The following is an 18,712-nucleotide window of genomic DNA, read 5'->3' on the forward strand; positions in this document are numbered from 1 at the left end:
GCTGCATTAGTACTACAGTGAGAGTGGAGTAATTGTGACAGAAGCCACATGGCTCCTAGTGCCTGAAATATTTACTGACCTTCTACAGAAAACATCTGCTACCTAGTTTTGACAATCAGGAGAAAGGAGCCATTAATGGTAGTTCTGGAGAGCTGCTTCAAACCAAGTACTGAAGGCTTCAAGCAAGAACGATCAGTGCTCACTTGCCCACCAAGATACCCACAAACAGGAAGCCAGTCTGTACCTCAGTTCCAATAAACGTGGGACGAATGTAGAGACTGGCAGAGGTGGAGTAGGGAACCCATTCTTGATCCAACTGCACAAGCTGCTGAATGCACTCCAGAAGCTCCTTCTTGTCAAACACCTGAAAGAATGAAAAGCCCAATGAATGTCCTTCTCCCAACGTGCCAAGAAGAAACCATCCTCTTGGGAGCTCCAAAAGGTAGTGTAGGAACACATTTTCAAGACTGCTTGAACTCTGTTTTCCCAGATTACTGTTCTAATTAACTCTAAAGAAATGTAATTTTCTTTGCTTTCAAAAACAAAATAAAATAAAAAGTAATCATAATAAACCCAAACAAAAAATATATTTCTGTGATTATTTTCCCAAAAAGATGTGGTCAAATGAACTATCCATACAGAAAAGATAAGAAATTAGATCCCACTGGGCACAGTGGCACGTGTCTGTAATTCTAGTGGCTTGGGAAGTTGAGGCAGGAGGATTGCAAGTTCAAAGCCACCCTCAGCAACTTAGTAAGACCCTGTCTCAAAATAAAAAATAAAAAGGGCTGGGGATGAGGCTCAGTGGTTAAGCAGCCCTGGGTTCAATCCCTGGTACCAAAAAAAATAAGAAAATTAGATCTCTACCTCTTACCTCATCCCTAAATTGTAACTGAATTTTATATTTAAATGTGGCAAAATGTTAGGACTTTTATTTAAAAAAGAAAATCTATGACCTTAAGATAAGTAAATATTTTTAATCAAGAGATGTAAAATAACTGGGTGTGGTGGCAATGCCTGTAATGCCAGCAACTCAGGAGGCCAAGGTAGGAGGATCACAAGTTTGAGGCTAGTAGTGAGACCCTAAGCAACTTATCTGGTCTCAAATAAAAGATAAAAAGAGCCAAGGATTGGCTTAGTGGCTAAGAGCCAAGGGTTCAATCCCTGGTACAGTAGAGAGAGAGAGAGAGAGAGAGAGAGAGAGAGAGAGAGAGAGAGAGAGAGAGAGAGAGAGGTAAATATAAATCAAAAAAATTTAATGAAATTTGCCTATTTAAAATCTAAGCCAGGCATGGTGGCACACACCTGTAGTCCCGGTGGCTCAGAAGGCTGAGATAGGAGGATTGAGAGTTCTAAGCCAGGCTCAGCAAGATCGAGACATTAAGCAACTCAGTGAGACCCTGTCACTAAATAACATACAAAATAGGGCTGGGGATGTGGCTCAGTGGCTAAGTGCCCCTGAGTTCAATCCCCAGTACCCACCCCCACAAAAATAAATAAATAAATAAAATCTAAGGACTTCTGTTCCTCAAACGTTATAAAAAGCAACAAACTAGATAAAATCATTGGTAACATTTTCAACAAAGGATTATAATCAGTATAGGTTCAGATATCCTGAACTTCAGTAAGAGACAGACAATCCAGCAGGCAAAGGGCAAAGGCAAAGAGCAGTTTACTTCCAAGTAGGAAAGGGTTTTTATATCCCAGATGGGTGACAGTTTGTGAAACAATTAAGGAGTTACTCCATTGTGGGGCAGATAAACATGCTTTCAGAGAGATGATGGGTTACCCAAGGTGGAAATGCATCAGAAACAAGATCGTGACACTAGGACTTGCCAATTTAAACACTAATTTCTACAGCAATCACAGTGTAATGATGTTACAGAAACTGAGATGCTAATCATGGAGATGTATCACCTGCTTAGATCTCTGATACTGCTCTCTAGAGATAAAATGTAATGAATGAGTCAAAAAACCTGGATCTAATTTTTGGCCCTGTTCTGTGTGACACTGGGCAAGTCACTCAGACTCTCTGGCCTTGAGTTTTCTTCTCTGTACAAAGGTACTACACTAAAGTTAACTATAAATTTCTTCTTGACAAGGGCCTATTGCTATGATTGAACAGAGACAGAAAAGTGAAGTCACGTTACTCCATCTGCGGCAGAGCTGATGTTCAATAAAGCTACTTCCCTTTCCTTCCCAGTGAACTAGCTGTAATGGGAAGAAGAGCAAAACTAGGACCTAGTCCAAAACTGTACTTTAAATTTCCTGGTGCTACTATACCATGGCTTCTAAAGGAGACGGGTAAAGCCTGGTTGCAAAACTAGGCAAAGGGGCTGGGGTTGTAGCTCAGTGGTAGAGCGCTTGCCTCGCATATGTAAGGAACTAGGTTTGATTCTCAGCACCCCATATAAACAAACAAATAGAATAAAAATCCATTGACAACTAAAAAGTATTAAAAACAAACAAACAAACACAAAAAACTAGGCAGAGGAAGCAAAATCCTGGTGCAAAACAAGGGGCTACTCGGCTCCCACTTTCCTGGGACTTCTCCACACACAGCCTGGGCCCAGCTCTTCCAGGTTAGACCTGCAGGTGTGTACAGAGAGGGGTTTCTTTCTCTTCAGAAGAGCAACCTGGTCATGGGAGCCATCTGTCACCTCCTACTTGATGTGAACCCTAGGATCTAAATCTAACCCGTTTTAAAATAAATTCTACTTCATGACAGGGTCCTGGCCAGGATGCAAGGGTTATAAGAAACCATTTTGATTTGATATTCCTTTTTTCTTGTCTCCAAAACAAAACTTGAAATAATGAGTTACATCACTGTATGCTTGCTGGTGTGTAAAACAAATAACTGCTGCATACTGTATTTCCCATTTTCAATACTATAATTTCATGTGATCTTTAAATTTTATTTTAGCTTAAAACATGTTTTTTTCCCTTATCCTTTCAACTCTCATATATACATTAATCCCTCACAGCCCTTCATAAAGAAGCAGAAATACAGTGAACTTGTCAAATGATATTGCTTATGTCCTTATATTTTTACCTCACTGATAAAAAATCATAAATAACTTTGATGTTCATATGGTTTATAATGAATATTGACATAATTATGCAGAAATGATTTGCATGGTGATAAACTCAGAGTGAGCCAAAGAATTAAAAGACACTTCTAAATTTACGTACCGGCAAAGTTGCTCTCACAGCAGATTTACACATTCTTTCCATGTTGAGGTCTGGCCGAAACAGTCGAATTTTATTATCTACTCCTCGAAATGCCTTTAAACCTTCAAATAACTGAGGATAAAAGAGAACTGTATCTTAGAAAGTGTCTGAATGAACACCATTCCTGTGTTCAAAAGACTGGCTTTTCCGAGGGTTCTTTTATCATTCACCACATAAAGTTGTTGACATTGGTCTCTACTTTAGAGGATTAAATCTAGGGAAGACAGGAGTCAATAGCATTGGGTACAGAGACTGGGGGAAATAGGAAGTCCTTTCATTAACAGAATCTGCTGGGAATTCAGGAGTGCCCTTTCCTTAGCAGGGGCCATATTACCAAATGGCACTCAGTGGAGGTGGGCAGACAGTGTTGCCAATCAGAACATGGTTAACTCTCTGCACCATGGCGATTGAAACCACAGGCTCTATGCCACTCAGCCCTCTAAAGTGTACCCATGTACCCTTTCATCTAAACTGGTTCATTCGAAGTCCAGATAGTAGATCATCTCTCTGACTAGAGCTGGTTCAGTTGGCCAAATCATGGAAACTAGGAAGCTCTAGAATCTGCTACATTAAGGCTTCACCAACTGGCCCAGAACAACAACAACTAAGCAGAGATATGAGGAGATTTCAAAATACTATGTACATAGATAAATATGAAGGAAAGAGACAAATCAATAATTTTAGTGGGAAATTTAACACAACCTCTCTGTGTAATCTTTAGAACAAACAGATAAATGCTCAATAAACATATGGAAGATCTGAATGAGGAAAGCAAACTTACCTCATGTACATCAGGACCCTACAGGTACTACCTGCAGGGTACATATTTGTTTCACATGTTTTCCAAACACAAGACAGGCCAGAAATCAATACCAAAACTATAACCAAAAAATATCCACATTTCTAAAAACAAGGCCAGCATTACTAGAAGAAAAATCAGTGGAAAATATGATAAACTGAGTAATAATGGAAAGTAGGGCCATTAGAGATGGATAGCCTAAATTCCTACATATAAAAGGTAGCACCATTTAAAAGCATGAATTTTGACACTGTATTTAAGTACCAACATATTAATTTTTAAAATATAATAGGACTAAAGCTTCAGTGAAAAGGTAAGTTGTGAGACTGGACTCAGCAGATAAGATCTGAAACAAAAAAGTTTATCATGCAAATCCTTTCTCAAATAAAGCCTGGTGGGGTTATGTTACTAAATATAAAAGAAACTAGACTTTAAGGCAAGAAGCTTTACTAAAGACAGAGATAACTTCCTGAGTTTTCCTGTATTTCACTATTTTTAAACTGTACACACTTAAAAAGACTATAATAAAAACACAAAAGATAACAAGCACTGACTAAGAGAAAAGGAAATTCTTGTATATTGTTGATGGGAATGTAAATTATGTAGCCATTGGGGAAAACACCAGGGAGGTTCCTCAAAAAACTAAATATGGAACCACCATATGATCAGCCTTTCCACTAGTGGGTATGTATCTGGAGGAATTGAAATCAACATGTTGAAGACGTATCTGTACTGCTGTGCTTAGTGCAGCACTGTTTAGATATCATAACACAGAACCAACCCAAGTATCCACCAACAGATGAATGAACAAAGAAAACGTGGTATGTAGGCATAACAGAAGACTACCACGCTTTAAGAGGAAGGAAATTCTGCCATTTTGTCAACCTGGATGAATCTGGAGAACATTATGCTAATCGAAACAAACCAAGTACAAAAAGACAAATGCTGTATTATCTTATTTATATGAAATCTAGAAAAGGCAAACTCATACGTAGAGAATAGAACTGTGGAACTGTGATTACCATGGGGGCATTATGGCTGATACTGGGCAAAGGATGCAAATTTCAGTTAGGAGGCATATGTAGCTACAGTTAATAAAAATAATGTATATTTCAAAGTTGTTGATGATAATTTTCAAATGTTGGCACTTTAAAAAAGATAAATATGTGAAGTGATGGGGATATGTTAACTATCTTGATTTAATCATTCTTACATATATCAAAATATCACATTAAAAATTTTTAAATATTCTAAAAGTTGTATGCACTTAATAACATAGTTTCAAATATATGTAAATATTATGATAATCTCATTGAAAAATATAGATAAAAAATGTACAAAAGGATAGCACAACATGACTACATTGGGTTTATCCCAGGAAGGAACGCTGGTTTAACATATGAAAATTACTTAATGTGATTCATTACATTATTAGCTTATATTTTTAAAAACCTGTATGACTACCATTAAGTGTAGTAAATGTATCTGATAAAATTGAATATCCACTTATGATTTTTAAGTTTTCCAGATAAGAAAACAAAAGAGAGCTTCATATGTGACAAGAGACCTATAATGAACTTGTAGCAAACATTAGAAATGGCAAAATGCTAAAGCTTTCAAATTTAAGAAAATCACAAACTGCATACAGCAACCACTTACAAAATATTGTACAAACAGTAAAATAAGGCAAGAATAATGAGATATTAAAGGTAAGTTTTGAGAAGGATGAAATAAAACTGCCATGGAGTGTGAAACATAGAAGATATGGCTAAATATGTAGAAAATCCAGAAAAGTTGACAGATAACAAATATTTGTTTAAGCAAGGTAGCCACACGCCAAATTATATTCCTAAATAATGACAATAGTTAAAAAAAAAAAAAAGTAAAACACTATTTACAATAAAATTAAAAGGTAGGAATATTAGGACAGGAAAAAAAAATCTAACAAAAGAAGTAAAAAAAACCCTTAGGGAAATATCAAGTTAATCACAACTTAATTGCATGTGGAAAGCAATCTCATGTTCACGGTTGAAGGCCTCAATAGCACAAAGGTGTTACTCTTCCCCAGTTGATCTATATATTCATAACAATCTGAATGAAAGTCACATAGATATATGTGATTTTGGGAAAATAGATTTTACTTTTCTTTTAAAATTCTAGTTATAGTCTATAGTCAGTAGCACCATTCTTAAATGTATAGCTCTCAAAATTTTTTATCTCATGTCTTTAAAAATTATGATGCTCTCAAAGAGCTTTCATTTATGTAATCATTCTATCAATATTTATCATGTTAGAAATTAGAAGTGTGACATTTTAACTTTATTTATTTACAATAATAAATCATGATATATTAACATATTTTAATGAAAAATAACTACATTTTCTGAAGGGATTAGTGTAAAGTGTGGCAATGCTTTAAATTATTTCACAACTTTAAGTTTTGCCTATAGAAGACAAATACCTGCTTCTGCATTCAAGCTCTGAATATATTGTTCCGTTGCAGTATGTAAAGAAAAGTCCATCTCACACACATGCATGGGGTTCAGAATGGAAGAAGTATTTCTAATACAGTCTCCACATAATTGCAATATTCTTCTTTGATACCACTTCAAAACTTGACAAGTGGAGGTTTCCAACAGGTTAGTTGTTCTGTGGGATATGAAGTCATATCAATGAAGTTTTCATACTCTGTTAATTTATTGAGTTCATGTCAGTCAAGGTTCCACTAGAGAAGGGGGACCAGAAGGAGGGATGGTCAATATTAACAGACTTATTATGAGAAACTGACCGATGCAACTGTGGGGACTGGCTAAGCAAGCCTGGAGTTTAGATCAGGCGGGCAGGCAGCAAAGGTCTACAGCAGAGTGGATCTAACCAGCCCCGAGCTCAGCTTATCTGCACTTGGCAATCCCAGTAAGGCACAAAAAGTGAGGGTGATGGTAGGGCAGCTGCTGTGGAACCTCTCCACAGGGAAGTCCCCAGGTCAGGCTCACCTGTCACAACCTCTCTTTTGCTTACCTTTAAATCAACTGATTAGAGACTTTACCCACATGTGTAAGACCCCTTTTCAATTCCTCCTAGACTAGCATTTGCATAAATAACTGGGAGAAGGCGTGTTCCTGCAGCAACCTGACCACCTCCTCTCTTCTGCCCTCCAAGGCTCTCACAAGACAACCACCTTGGAGTCCACTCTCACCAGGAGACTGAAAACAGAAGTCTGGGGACCAGTTCAAGACTAATCAAACTGACATATCGACATGACATCCCAGGCAGTCTGGCCCTGTGAATAGATCTTTATCCATGTACAAATTTGTAATATAATGCGACGGTCAACTGGAAAAACTGGCTTCCTGAGTTATGCAGATCTTCCAAAGGCTAACACCTCCTCATACCTCTGCTTCACCACTAACATCAGAAAGTTCTTTAAGCCATGAAAATGGTCAAGTTCAAAGAAAATTCCAAATTTCTACTTTTCTTTTGAGCAAGAATTTTATCATTACTAAGACATTTTTTTCCATTGCTTTGCTTAAAGTGACAGTTTCATTCATTTTCAAGAAAACATTTGACAAATGCCCAAATCTGAGTAATCACACTTTGCTCTTTCAAGACAAAAATGGTGCTAGATGAAAAAAAGCAGCTTCAAGTTCAAGAGAATTACACAATCTCTTTTCCCTCAGATGCATAGTTCTTCAGGATTCAGAAGTACTTTACATGAAGTTGCTATTTATCACACATTATAGTAAAATGACACTCAAGAGACAAGATTTAACAAAATTAACAGTTGCTACTGCTTTCCCAAGAACGTTCTGCGGTAAATCTGGCATTCTTTTTATAACTATGATGGGTGGACCAACTAGCAGAGGTTGGTCAATGAAGCTTTCCCTAGTGCAAATGCCAGCACAATGAACAAGAAAAATAATGCCTATTATTACAAGAAGAGTTTTATCCTTAGTTATCTCTTGAAGGGGTTTCAGGGGAACCTGGAGAGTCTGTGGACCATACTTTGAGAACTGAAACTTAGAGAAATTCTCACAAGTATACCACCATTTCACACACATCAATGTCACAGAAGGAAACAACAAATGTCCATCACCAAGACTGCATGTTTTCACATAACAGAAAACTCCGACTGCAGGGACATGGGAATGTGGTATCCACCACCCTCAGATTCAGGTAGCCAGGACCTCTGCCCTGAGCCTCACACTTTAGAGGGCTCTCACCCCTACCTTGGTCCACTTATGAGCTTCTCCTTGGAGCAAGTAGCCAAAGGGGCCAAAAAGACATGCTCACCTGGACCCCAAGCCTCCTTTCGGGACCAGGATCCAAGCGTTTCCCGAAACTCTGCCCAAATAGACCTGATCCTATTTTTAGGAATTGAACAGGCTCCTCAGGTTTATCCTCCCAAAAGCAGATGGTACCACTGGTGTGCCTGCACCTAAGTCCTAAGAATGGCCATGGGTTAATGCAGGCAGGTGGTGAGGGTATGTATGTATGCATACTGTGGCATTTGCAGTATAGGATAGAGTCAGGATGGGAAGACATGGACAGGGCAGATCACAGGCTTCCTGTGCATACTTATGTCCCATGCCCCACAAATGTTAGGATTGATTCTGCCTGGATAGATCTTTTATTTTTATTTATTTTTAATTTTGGGGGTACCAGGGATTGAACTCAGGGGCATTCGGCCACTGAGCCACATCCCCAGTCTTATTTTGCATTTTATTTAGAGACAGGGTCTCACTGAGTTGCTTAGTGCCTCAATTTTGCTGAGGCTAGCTTTGAACTCGTGATCCTCCTGCCTCAGCCTCCCAAGTCATTGGGATTATAGGCGTGTATCACCACACCTGGACTGGATATATCTTATATAACACTGAGCTCAAACAATACGGTGCATGCAGATGCACCCAAAATATAATTCCACATACACAAATTTCAAAAGGAAGCAAATCTATAGTGTTAGAGATCCATGCTCTTCATGCAAAAAAGCAAAGAAGGGTCATCACAGAAGTAAGAGTAATGTACCAAAAGGAAGATATAAGGTCACTAATCAAGAAGGGACCATGAGGGCTTCTGTAATTTCAAGTGTTCTGTTTCGTTCCCTGGATGTTAACTATCATGAGTGTTTATTCTTTTAGTATTAATTAAAAACACAGAACATACATGTCTTATTTTTTTATGATTATGCTTTGTTTCACTAAATATTTATTTGAACCTAAAAAAGGACTGTCTAATATCAACTTTTCATTTCTTTTGTGTTCCGTACTCACAGTTCACATTTCTTTCCACTATTTGAAATTGTCACTTATTTATCTATTTAAAAATATTTTCAAATATTAACAGAAAGTACACAGAGTTGTAGTTCTCAAAATAAAATGAATTCTAAGATCAATAGGCCTGATGAATGGAGGAGACATATGTTCAAGGCCAGTATTCATATTTAATTTTGATTTTAAAAAATACTGTTATTGCACTTAAAAATCAGGACAGGGTGCAAAGTGGTGCAATCTACTGAAATCCCAGCTACTGAGGAGGCTGAGGTAGGAGGATTGCCAAGTTGCAGGTCAGCCTAGGTAACTTAGTGAGACGGTCTCAAGATAAAAAATAAAAAGGGCTAAAGGTATACAGCTCAGTGGTGAAGCACCCCAGGTTCAAACCCCAGTACCCCACTTCCCCCAAAAAAACCTCTCAGGTTGGGACCTAACAATGAGGTATTATCAGCCTGACTGTCTTTGTGGAGGATAAGGAAAGAAGGGAGGAAGGAAACAGTCCTTTGAGAGCAAGGTTGTAGCTGGTTTGCTTGCCTGCCATTCTACCTCCAGGACCTTGTGCAGTCCCGGGCACTTGGTAGACACTCAACATTCACTGAACAAGTGAACAGGGAATGAAATGAATGTGCCTGGTGAAAAAATCCAGAGATTCTGTAGTTTTTATGCTTCCTGAATTCCTATTACACTGATACAGTATCTGACCTGTGACATCTTTTTGTAAAAAATATTTTTAGTTGTAGATGCACATAATACCTTTATTTTACTTCTTTAGTTTTTATGTGGTGCTTGGGATCGAACCCAGTGCCTCTCACATGCTAAGCAAGCACTCTGCCACTGAGTCACAACCCCAATCCCTGACCTATGACATCTTAACAGCCCAATTTGTCACTCTAAGGGAAAGTCAAGTGCATACCTAGGTCTCCCCCACCATCACTCTACATATCACAGTCCAAAAATGGCCACACGGTATTTCCACATGGTCTTTCAGATCCTTGACATTCCTCATCAAGAGGTGGGGTATTTGTTCCCTTCTTTTGAACTTGAGCAGTCAGTCCTCTGTGCCTATCCTGACTAATAGAATATGGCAGAAATAATGCTATGTGATTTTGAGGCTAGAATATAGAAAACATGGAGCTCCCAACTGGACTCATTCTTGACACACACACCTTTGGACCCCTAGGTCACCACCTAAGACATCTGACTACCTGAAGCCACCATGCAAGAAATGACATAGAGAAAGAGTGATACTGGAAGCCCCCCAGCTTTTCAGTCCCCACCTGGGTACCAGTCATGTGAGTTAAGAAGCCTTTGAGCTGACACCAATCCCAGCCACTGACAGCAACCGCATAAGAGATCCCAAACAATAACCTACTTAGTCATCCTAGACAACCCCCAGAAACGTGGAAGATAATTAATGAGTCATTCACTTCGTTATGCAAAATAGGTAACTATGCATTGCACAATCCAGGTCTTAAAGAAAATCTTTTAAATATTTTTATTATAAGTAGGACCCTAATAATACAAAGACATTGGTTTTTACAAGAAAGAATCACAGTATTTTGAGTTGTCGTTTTGTTTTGTTTGCAGTGCTGGAGATGAAATCCAGACACAGTCGAGGTAAGCACTTTTCTCACTGACCTACAGCCCTAAGCCTTGAGATTTTTTTTTTTAACAATCAGATCACGGAACTCTAATTTGGAAAAAGTAATCTGACTAGGATTTCAACTTATCTAAGTAGATTTCCAAAGAGTTTTCAAAAACCAATGACCACTAAAATCTTTTCAAAATAGCATTAATCCTTCCTAATTTACTTGCTACATGCCAGTCTCAAAAATGGGGTTCTTAAAGCAGCAGAATTAAGATGACCTCAATACTTGTTAGCAATCAGAAACTTGGGGGTAGAACCATGCCAAGTTTGAGAAGCAGTATCTAGCTTGACCATACGGTATACCTTCTTTTCAATTTAAAAGCAATTTCAATTGTTCTTCATTACACACTCTGACACAGCAAGGGCTTGGTATAAATTATGAAAGAACTCACCAAATTGACATAGCTAAAAGACAGAGCTGGGAATAGAACTTAAGAATCCTAAATTTGACTTTTTGTGGCTATATATGAACAGTAAATATGTTTCCAAAATGATTTGATTGTCTAATTCTGAACAAGTTAATGAAAATAAACCTCCTAGTGTTTTTAGTGCTTACACTTAGGATCATGTGTAAGCTCCAGGACTAATAGGATTGAGCTCCAGGGAACTGGAGCTCCACATTGGAACACTGGCTCCCTCTTCACTATTGCATAATTGTCGAAAGAAAAAACTTTTTCTCAGTCTGCTTCTATAGTCAACGATGCTCCTGCATCAGGGGTTACCACAGTGGACAGCCAGGGGCCCACTGTGCACCAGACATGGTGTTATATGTGTGAATGAATTATCTTATTTTATACTAAGAAGAATACTGTGAGGTAGATATTATCACTACCTTAGGTTTTTAGATAAAAATATGAAAGCACAAATGATTAAATTTCTCAAGTCACAGAACTCCCAAGGAAGCAACTAAAACAGATTTTGGGCCCAGAAAGTCTGACTTAGGAACCTGAATGTTTAACTGCATACTTGCTCACTTAAGATATTTAGAGGAGATAAAATGATTGATATAAGGTACATAATACAGGACACAATGAAGGAACTCAGTGAACAAAAATAGTTGTCATTATAGCTATTAATAGTTTACAATTATTCTTTTACTCCCTTAGTAGGTAGACCATAATTTATTTTCAGCACCTTTAATATTCTGGGAAAGATGTCCAAAACACATTAAAAGGAAATGTAGAGGTAAAGTCAACAGAATTGAGAGTATCTGCTTAACTGTGTATCTTCAGAAGGACTAGTGAACAAATTCACTAAACTCTTCATGCTTATAATTACTCCAACTCATGCTTAAAGGAGGACATTTAATTACATGTCCCCTAATGTACATAACTACATGTTACTGCTGATCATAAAAGCATGCAATTAGCATTAAAATCTAATCATAATAATATACTCAATAACCCCTTCTCAATCATTATAAGATATGAAAAGACAAGTGATTTAATAAAAGATCAAGAGTATGGGTTTTTGTTCACTAATTTTCCTACCAACTGTCCTTTATGTTTGCTCTAAGTGATTGTTTAATTGACATCATAGAAAGTTCAAGATTATCTGAAAAAAAATTTTTGTTAGGATTTATCCTCAATTCAATTGTCTATGGGAAAAATTTTAATGACATTTATGACTCCCTGTAGTATATATGATAAAGCCTAAAATACCCAAAAGCTATTTTAGCAGGGGAGCTACTTGGTTTCCATAGTGAAATATAAGCACATCACCATCATCAGTTCCTATATACTTACTTCTACTGCATAGTGCAAAGTTGATGACCCAGGATGCAGTGACAGGTTTTGAAAAGGCTTGATGTGTGGTTTCTCCCATCCAAACTCAGAGGACCACTCCACTGTCAACATGTGATCCGTAAATACGGTTCCAAAAACCAGATTATTGGGATCTGGTTTTTCCTTCAAGACGGTGGCTGGTGTGATTATTAGATCTTTAGCCTGGGGGATAAAAATCAGCACCATTAAAGATAAGTTTCTGAATATCCACCAGCCAGCTAGGTGATACTGAGGGTATAGAGTGAAATCACTTGACTTTTAAATATGGACAACTAAACATAGAAATTTAACACTATGTGAGCCAAACAGACCACAACTGTGTTCAGAATTCACCTGACTGTACAGAAACTCTGCAATGTACACTGTCTAGCAAAATACACAACAAAATTTCAGTAATATTTTATAACGGGACAAAAAGAGCAGATGATATAAAATAATGCAAAGTGGAGAAGACATCCCTTCTTTACTCCCACCACAGGATTCAAGTTGAGCATTTGGGAAAGAAGAAAGGGGTGTCTTCCATGATACAAACGGTAATGCTCACAATGACTTGTTAAATGAAAATGTTAAGAACTGACCCTCCTCTTGGCAACGGCTGTGCTCCAACTCCCCCAAAGAATTTTTGGCATATACCCTCAAAATCCTCTGGATGCACAAAAGAAAAAAATCAGCAAAGTGAAGCAAATGTTTTTCACTTTGAAAACAGACAAGAGAATGAACACGAGGATATAAATCCTTTGTTATGTGTTAAGGAAACAGTGAACAAAAGACCTTATTCAAAGCACATAAATAAAAGTAGTAGGAAACAACTTTGCACAGTGTTTCACCAACTTTTGACAAAGTCGGTTTGCTCATTACAGATGACCAAATACGCAAGTGTACAAATGGCCACAATATGACCAGTAACTTTATAAAAGTTGTGAAAAACAAGGGAAAAGGCTTTTTGACCAGCCAAAACACCAGGAACAGGTTCAACCTGTTCATAGGTTGTAAGTAATGTTAAATATCACTTAATTTTTTTTCCTTTAAAACGAAATTTTTTTTAGTTGTAAATGGCCACAATACTTTCATTTTATTTATTTTTATGTGGTACTCGGGATCGAACCCAGTGCCTCACGCATGCTAGGCAAGAGCTTTATCACTGAGCCACAATCACAGCCCTTCCTTTTTTTCTTTTTCTTTTAGGAGATCTCTGTTGTCGTCCAGGCTGGCCCCAACCTGCTGGGCTCTAGGAACCCTCCTGCCTCAGCCTCACAAGTGCGTACCACTATGCCTGGTTGGCAGGTTCTGTTTTTGACAAAAATGAGGGGCTCATGCATGATAGGCAAGGATTCTGCCACTGAGTAACACACTCACAAAATATTCATTTCTTCCCCAAATCAAATACAGAACTTAGAGGTGCAGTGGGAGGGAGGAAGGGTTGTAACTTAGTGGTACAAGGTGTGCTCAGCATGCACAAGGCCCTAGGCTCAATTCACAGCACGAAAAATATCAAACCAAAACAAAAAATACAGACTGTCGTTCTACATCATCAGCTCTTATTTTTAAATGATATTATTCCTGATCAATTCACTCTTTACAGCTACTTTAGTTTCAGATTATGAATGACAGTTTTATTTTAGAAAAATATGCAGACTGAAAACTATTTTATTTATTTTTTACTGTTAGAAAAAAATTTATTAAGAACCATCTTTCCATCCCAGAAGCATGGAAGAAAAGACAGAGAAGAGCAGGGCAGGGGGAAATGTCCCAGGGGAAACAGTCTCTGATGTCTCTCCCAGGTAGGGGTAGAGGAGGCGCCTAGTCCCCAGGTGGCTCCACATGCTCGCCCCGCCAGAATCTGTGTAGAGAAGCCCAAGCCAGTTTGCACAGTTTCTCCGGCAGCTGACCAAGTCCACACCTGACCGATGACCACGCCATGACGTCAGGATCCACAGAGCTCAGGGGCCTCAGGCTGTCCATTTATTTTATCCCTGTCTCAGCTTTCCATTTCCATTGGTGCCACCTTCTGAATCCAGCTCATAATTCTCCTCCTTTCATTGGAGCCACTTTCTTTTGAAATGCAGGGCCTGTCTTTCAGGCCAGCTAGTAGAAACACAGCATGCAGCAACACAGTTGTTGAATACAGGTAGCAATCCTCCCAGTCCCCCCTTCCAGCCCTTGCTGTTGCCATGGATATGGGCTGTGGGCTAACCACGGTGGTGCCCTGTAGAGAGGGAGTTTTCTTCTGGCCACGTACTCTGGGAGGACTTGCTACTATATTCCACCTACTGATGATCATCCAGGAACTGGGTGGGAGGCCTGGCATGCAGGCTGGCTCTTTCACCTCCCTTCAGCCCTGACTGCTTGGCCTCCTCAGGCAACTGATGCTTCCAGGGCAAGAAGGGGAAGGGCCAAAGGGCAGGTTCACTGGCACTCCTCTTTGGGTGGAGAGGGAGATTGAAAGGGACACGGGCAAGGCCCAGCCTCTGGATGCACAGGCTTTAACTGGAACATGCAGCCTGCTGCCTGGGTTATCAGATGCTGAAGTATCAGATACGCAGCCATTACCTCATCAAATTTTCTATTTATCAGAGGCTCCCAGGTATTGTTTTGGTCATTACCCATGTTAAACATGGTTGTCATTATTGTAGAGCCTGGGTGTTTTGAGGAGTGCATACCAGAATGATCAGCGAATATTCCTCACCCTGACTCAGTCATGGGTGTCCCATGATTTGGTCTACCATGGGCCTCTGTGTGGAGTTCATAGTCAGTATTTGATAGCTGAGGTTTCATGCTTCAGTGGAAGCCTAAGGGAATGTTGTACCTTGCATGCAGGATCAGCTCCTTCTACTGCAAAGCAGTGATCCCCCTAAATGGGTGGCACCCTATGACCATAAAACACAGAATGATACCCAGGTTCCAGGTATCCATTACCAGGGCCTTCATATTTTTCCCACTGGAAGATTTCTGGGGCAGAGTATGACACAGTGTCCCAGAACCTGTCCAGCTTCTGCCCAGTCATGAACCTGCTGCTCAGGATGAAGTCAATGAGTTTGATGTTTCCTCTGGCTCTCATTAGGATGTTTCCCAGCTTCAGATCTCTGTGAACCATGCCCTTTTCCTGGTAGTAGCACATAGTACATGTGAGCATTCTCTGGGCTTCCTCTTTCTTCATGCCACCAGCCTCCAGGTTGTATAGCTGTCAATCACCTGCATGCTCCATCACTGGGTAGATATTTTCAATATTTCTATAACTTGAAACAGCTGGATCACATTTGAGTGTTCCAAGCTCCATCATATCCTGCTTATATATGCTTGGGAAGTTCTGCTATATGTTTAATAGAACTTTTCACAGCCACCTGATGAGGAGATGGTGGGCAAATTTCACCTAAGCAAAACCACTCTGACTGATGTTGCTCAGGATCTGTGATGGTCTCATGAAGATGGTCTTGTAGCATAAGCTGGTCCCCTTGACACACTTCACTACTCTGACTACTCTCACTACACATCTTAACAACTACAGATGTTAGCTAAAAACAACAAACAAAAAACAAAATTTCAAAACAAAAACCCCAAATCAAAAAAGCAATATCAAAAAACCAAAACTAGAACCACCAAACCACCAAACAAGCTAACTATCCTTGAGTCTCACAGGTCACCACAAAGAGTTCCCTGTACTAATGAACAAAAATCCAGGCACAGCCAGGGCCATACATAGCTGGCGTCTGAAATTCCCTCACATGGCTTCTTGTGAGGTCAGAGCAAGAAATGACTCAAGTCATGCAAGGTCATAACTCACTTTTTGGCCTCCAGGATCTAAGAATAAGAATAAGAATAAGTAAAGGACTTCAGAAGCTCTTTACTTTTGTTACAGAGACTGATATTTACTTGTTCAGAAATTGAAATCTTTTCAAGTCTGAAAATTTGTAATAACTTTAGTCTTTTAAAGATCTCATCGTAGCTACACTCAAGGTATTTGATTCCTTTTTCTTTCAATTCAGAATAACTGGTGTCAAAGGGATGGAGGCAGCTCACTCACATAGAAGGAAATGCTCTGTTCCCTTTAGAGCACGATATTAACACCTATGGGGTTGAGAGGGAGGTGGCGTTTATCACAATTTTCTCACAAGGTCTTCAGCAGATTTCTCCTTAGAAACCTTCACAGGGTTGCTGGTCAAAGACACAGGGAGATTCTCCAGGTATGGTACAAGTCTCTCATCTGCAGATCCCATTTTCAGTTAATGGATGAATTCTCGAGGTGAAATCTAGACTATGTTTAAGATTTCCTGTCTTAGAAGCAGTATTAATGTACTGCATCGCCATTTCCTTTTGATAATGAAGTACGTTTCTCACCATGGTGCCTTTTTATCTTCGTTTGAAATTGTATTTTCCATTATCTTTATAAAAAGTTGTGGGGCTTCATTCTCTGACCGGAGCGTCCGAATGTTTTCCACCATGTCGGAGATGCCGATGAGCAATCATTGCTTGCAAATGCAGTCTTCAGGTTGGGAAGAAGAGGTCTCCGCTTCTTGTTTACTGCAATTCTTAGGCTGGCAAATTTGTCCAGCAAGTCGTCCATGAAATTCAAAGAGTTTCTCCCCAGGTTCCTCTGGCCCAAGGATGGCGGAGCCTTCCTGTGCTGCCACCTGCACTCCAGGCAGTCGCGGAGGTACCGGGGAACCTATCCGCTGTGTGGCCGTGGCCAGTGCCAGTCCGTCTTCCCTGCCAGCTCCGAGGGGCCGAGCAGGAAATGGCTCAGCAAGTCATGATCGCGGAGTTCAGGGGTCCGGGTGGTGGGCTCGCCTCCCCGGTTCCACAGCCAACGCCATCAGCCCAGCCCAACCGCCACGGCACCAGGTGGGGCCAACGGTCCAAGCTCGCCTGCCACCGGACTTGGAAAACTCTTCTAGGAGGACTAGAAAGCTCGCATGATAATGAAGCACAGGGCATTAAAGACGACATAACTACTGCCGTGTTCAGGCTAGCCTAGTAATGCCACCTTGTCACATCTCAGTAAATTGCCACATTTGGATAGGATATTAACTTTTTCCTATCACTATTTAATCAGAATAAATAAATCAACTTACAACATTTTACTAAGTACAATACATTTATTTAAAGGGATATAGTTCAGCTAAATTATCTGTTTGAACTTGGAGGCCCATTTCTTTCCTGATCTTTTTTTTCCAACCTGTCTTTCAAATTAATGAGATCTTCAAGAACAATAGCATGGTGTGGGTCTCAACCCTGGCTGCAAAGTTAGAGTCACTTGTGTAACTTAAAAAACAAGATAAAATATGTTCCATTCCCCACCCCTCTGAGATTCTGATCCAGTTATGAAATGGGCTCTAGACCAGACTCTAAAAGCTTCCACAGCTGAATCCAATGTGCAGTCAATATTGAGATGATCATGATCTTCTGTATATAATTTTTATTTCTGAACCCTTTCCTTGCAATACTTCTAGGGCATTCATTCTATTTCAGCAGACCACAACACCCTTTTGTAAGATGTGATTTCTCAATGATATGAATAGTAGTGCTCTAACTCTGATTTGTACATAGGATTGTCCTGTATACAGTTTTTTAAAGTAATACATAATCGGGGAGCTTTAGAATTTCATAAAGAACTCTAATTTCCTTTGTTTGAGAAAATGTCTATAAGTCTGGAAACTAAAAATAATAATTTTGAACCTGACCTCAAAGAAATTACCTAAATATACTAAAACAACTAGGTGATATTGCTGAATGAATTCAAAAGTAAATTAATAGCAGGGTACAGTGGTTCACACCTATAATCCCAGCTACTTGGGAGGCCAAACCTGGGCAACATAAGGAGACCCTGTCTCAAAATTTAAAAAAATAAATAAATAAAGTGGGGGTGGGGGGGGGGATGTAGTGCAATAGTAGAATACTCTTGGGTTCAATCCCCAGTACCATTAAAGAAAAAGTAAACTGAGGGTATGACTGGTTTTCAGTAGATACTAAATTAAACTCTAAGGAA

The 18,712-nt window shown here is 39.3% G+C and overlaps 1 protein-coding gene across 4 annotated transcripts in view; it reads right to left on the reverse strand.

The window, feature by feature from the left end:
* The window catches only part of Bcat1 (branched chain amino acid transaminase 1), a 104,250-nt gene that overhangs the window by 42,969 nt on the left and 42,569 nt on the right, over positions 1–18,712 (reverse strand). For all 4 annotated transcript variants that reach the window (XM_047551003.1, XM_047551002.1, XM_047551001.1 and 1 more), the window contains 3 exons: positions 12,691–12,891; positions 3,193–3,303; positions 245–364 (listed from right to left, as the gene is read on the reverse strand). In XM_047551003.1, coding sequence (XP_047406959.1) covers positions 245–364; positions 3,193–3,303; positions 12,691–12,891 — 432 coding nt within the window. The remainder of the gene's footprint in view (positions 1–244; positions 365–3,192; positions 3,304–12,690; positions 12,892–18,712) is intronic.

The sequence above is a fragment of the Sciurus carolinensis genome, chromosome 4, assembly GCF_902686445.1.
Source record: "Sciurus carolinensis chromosome 4, mSciCar1.2, whole genome shotgun sequence".
NCBI lineage: Eukaryota > Metazoa > Chordata > Mammalia > Rodentia > Sciuridae > Sciurus > Sciurus carolinensis.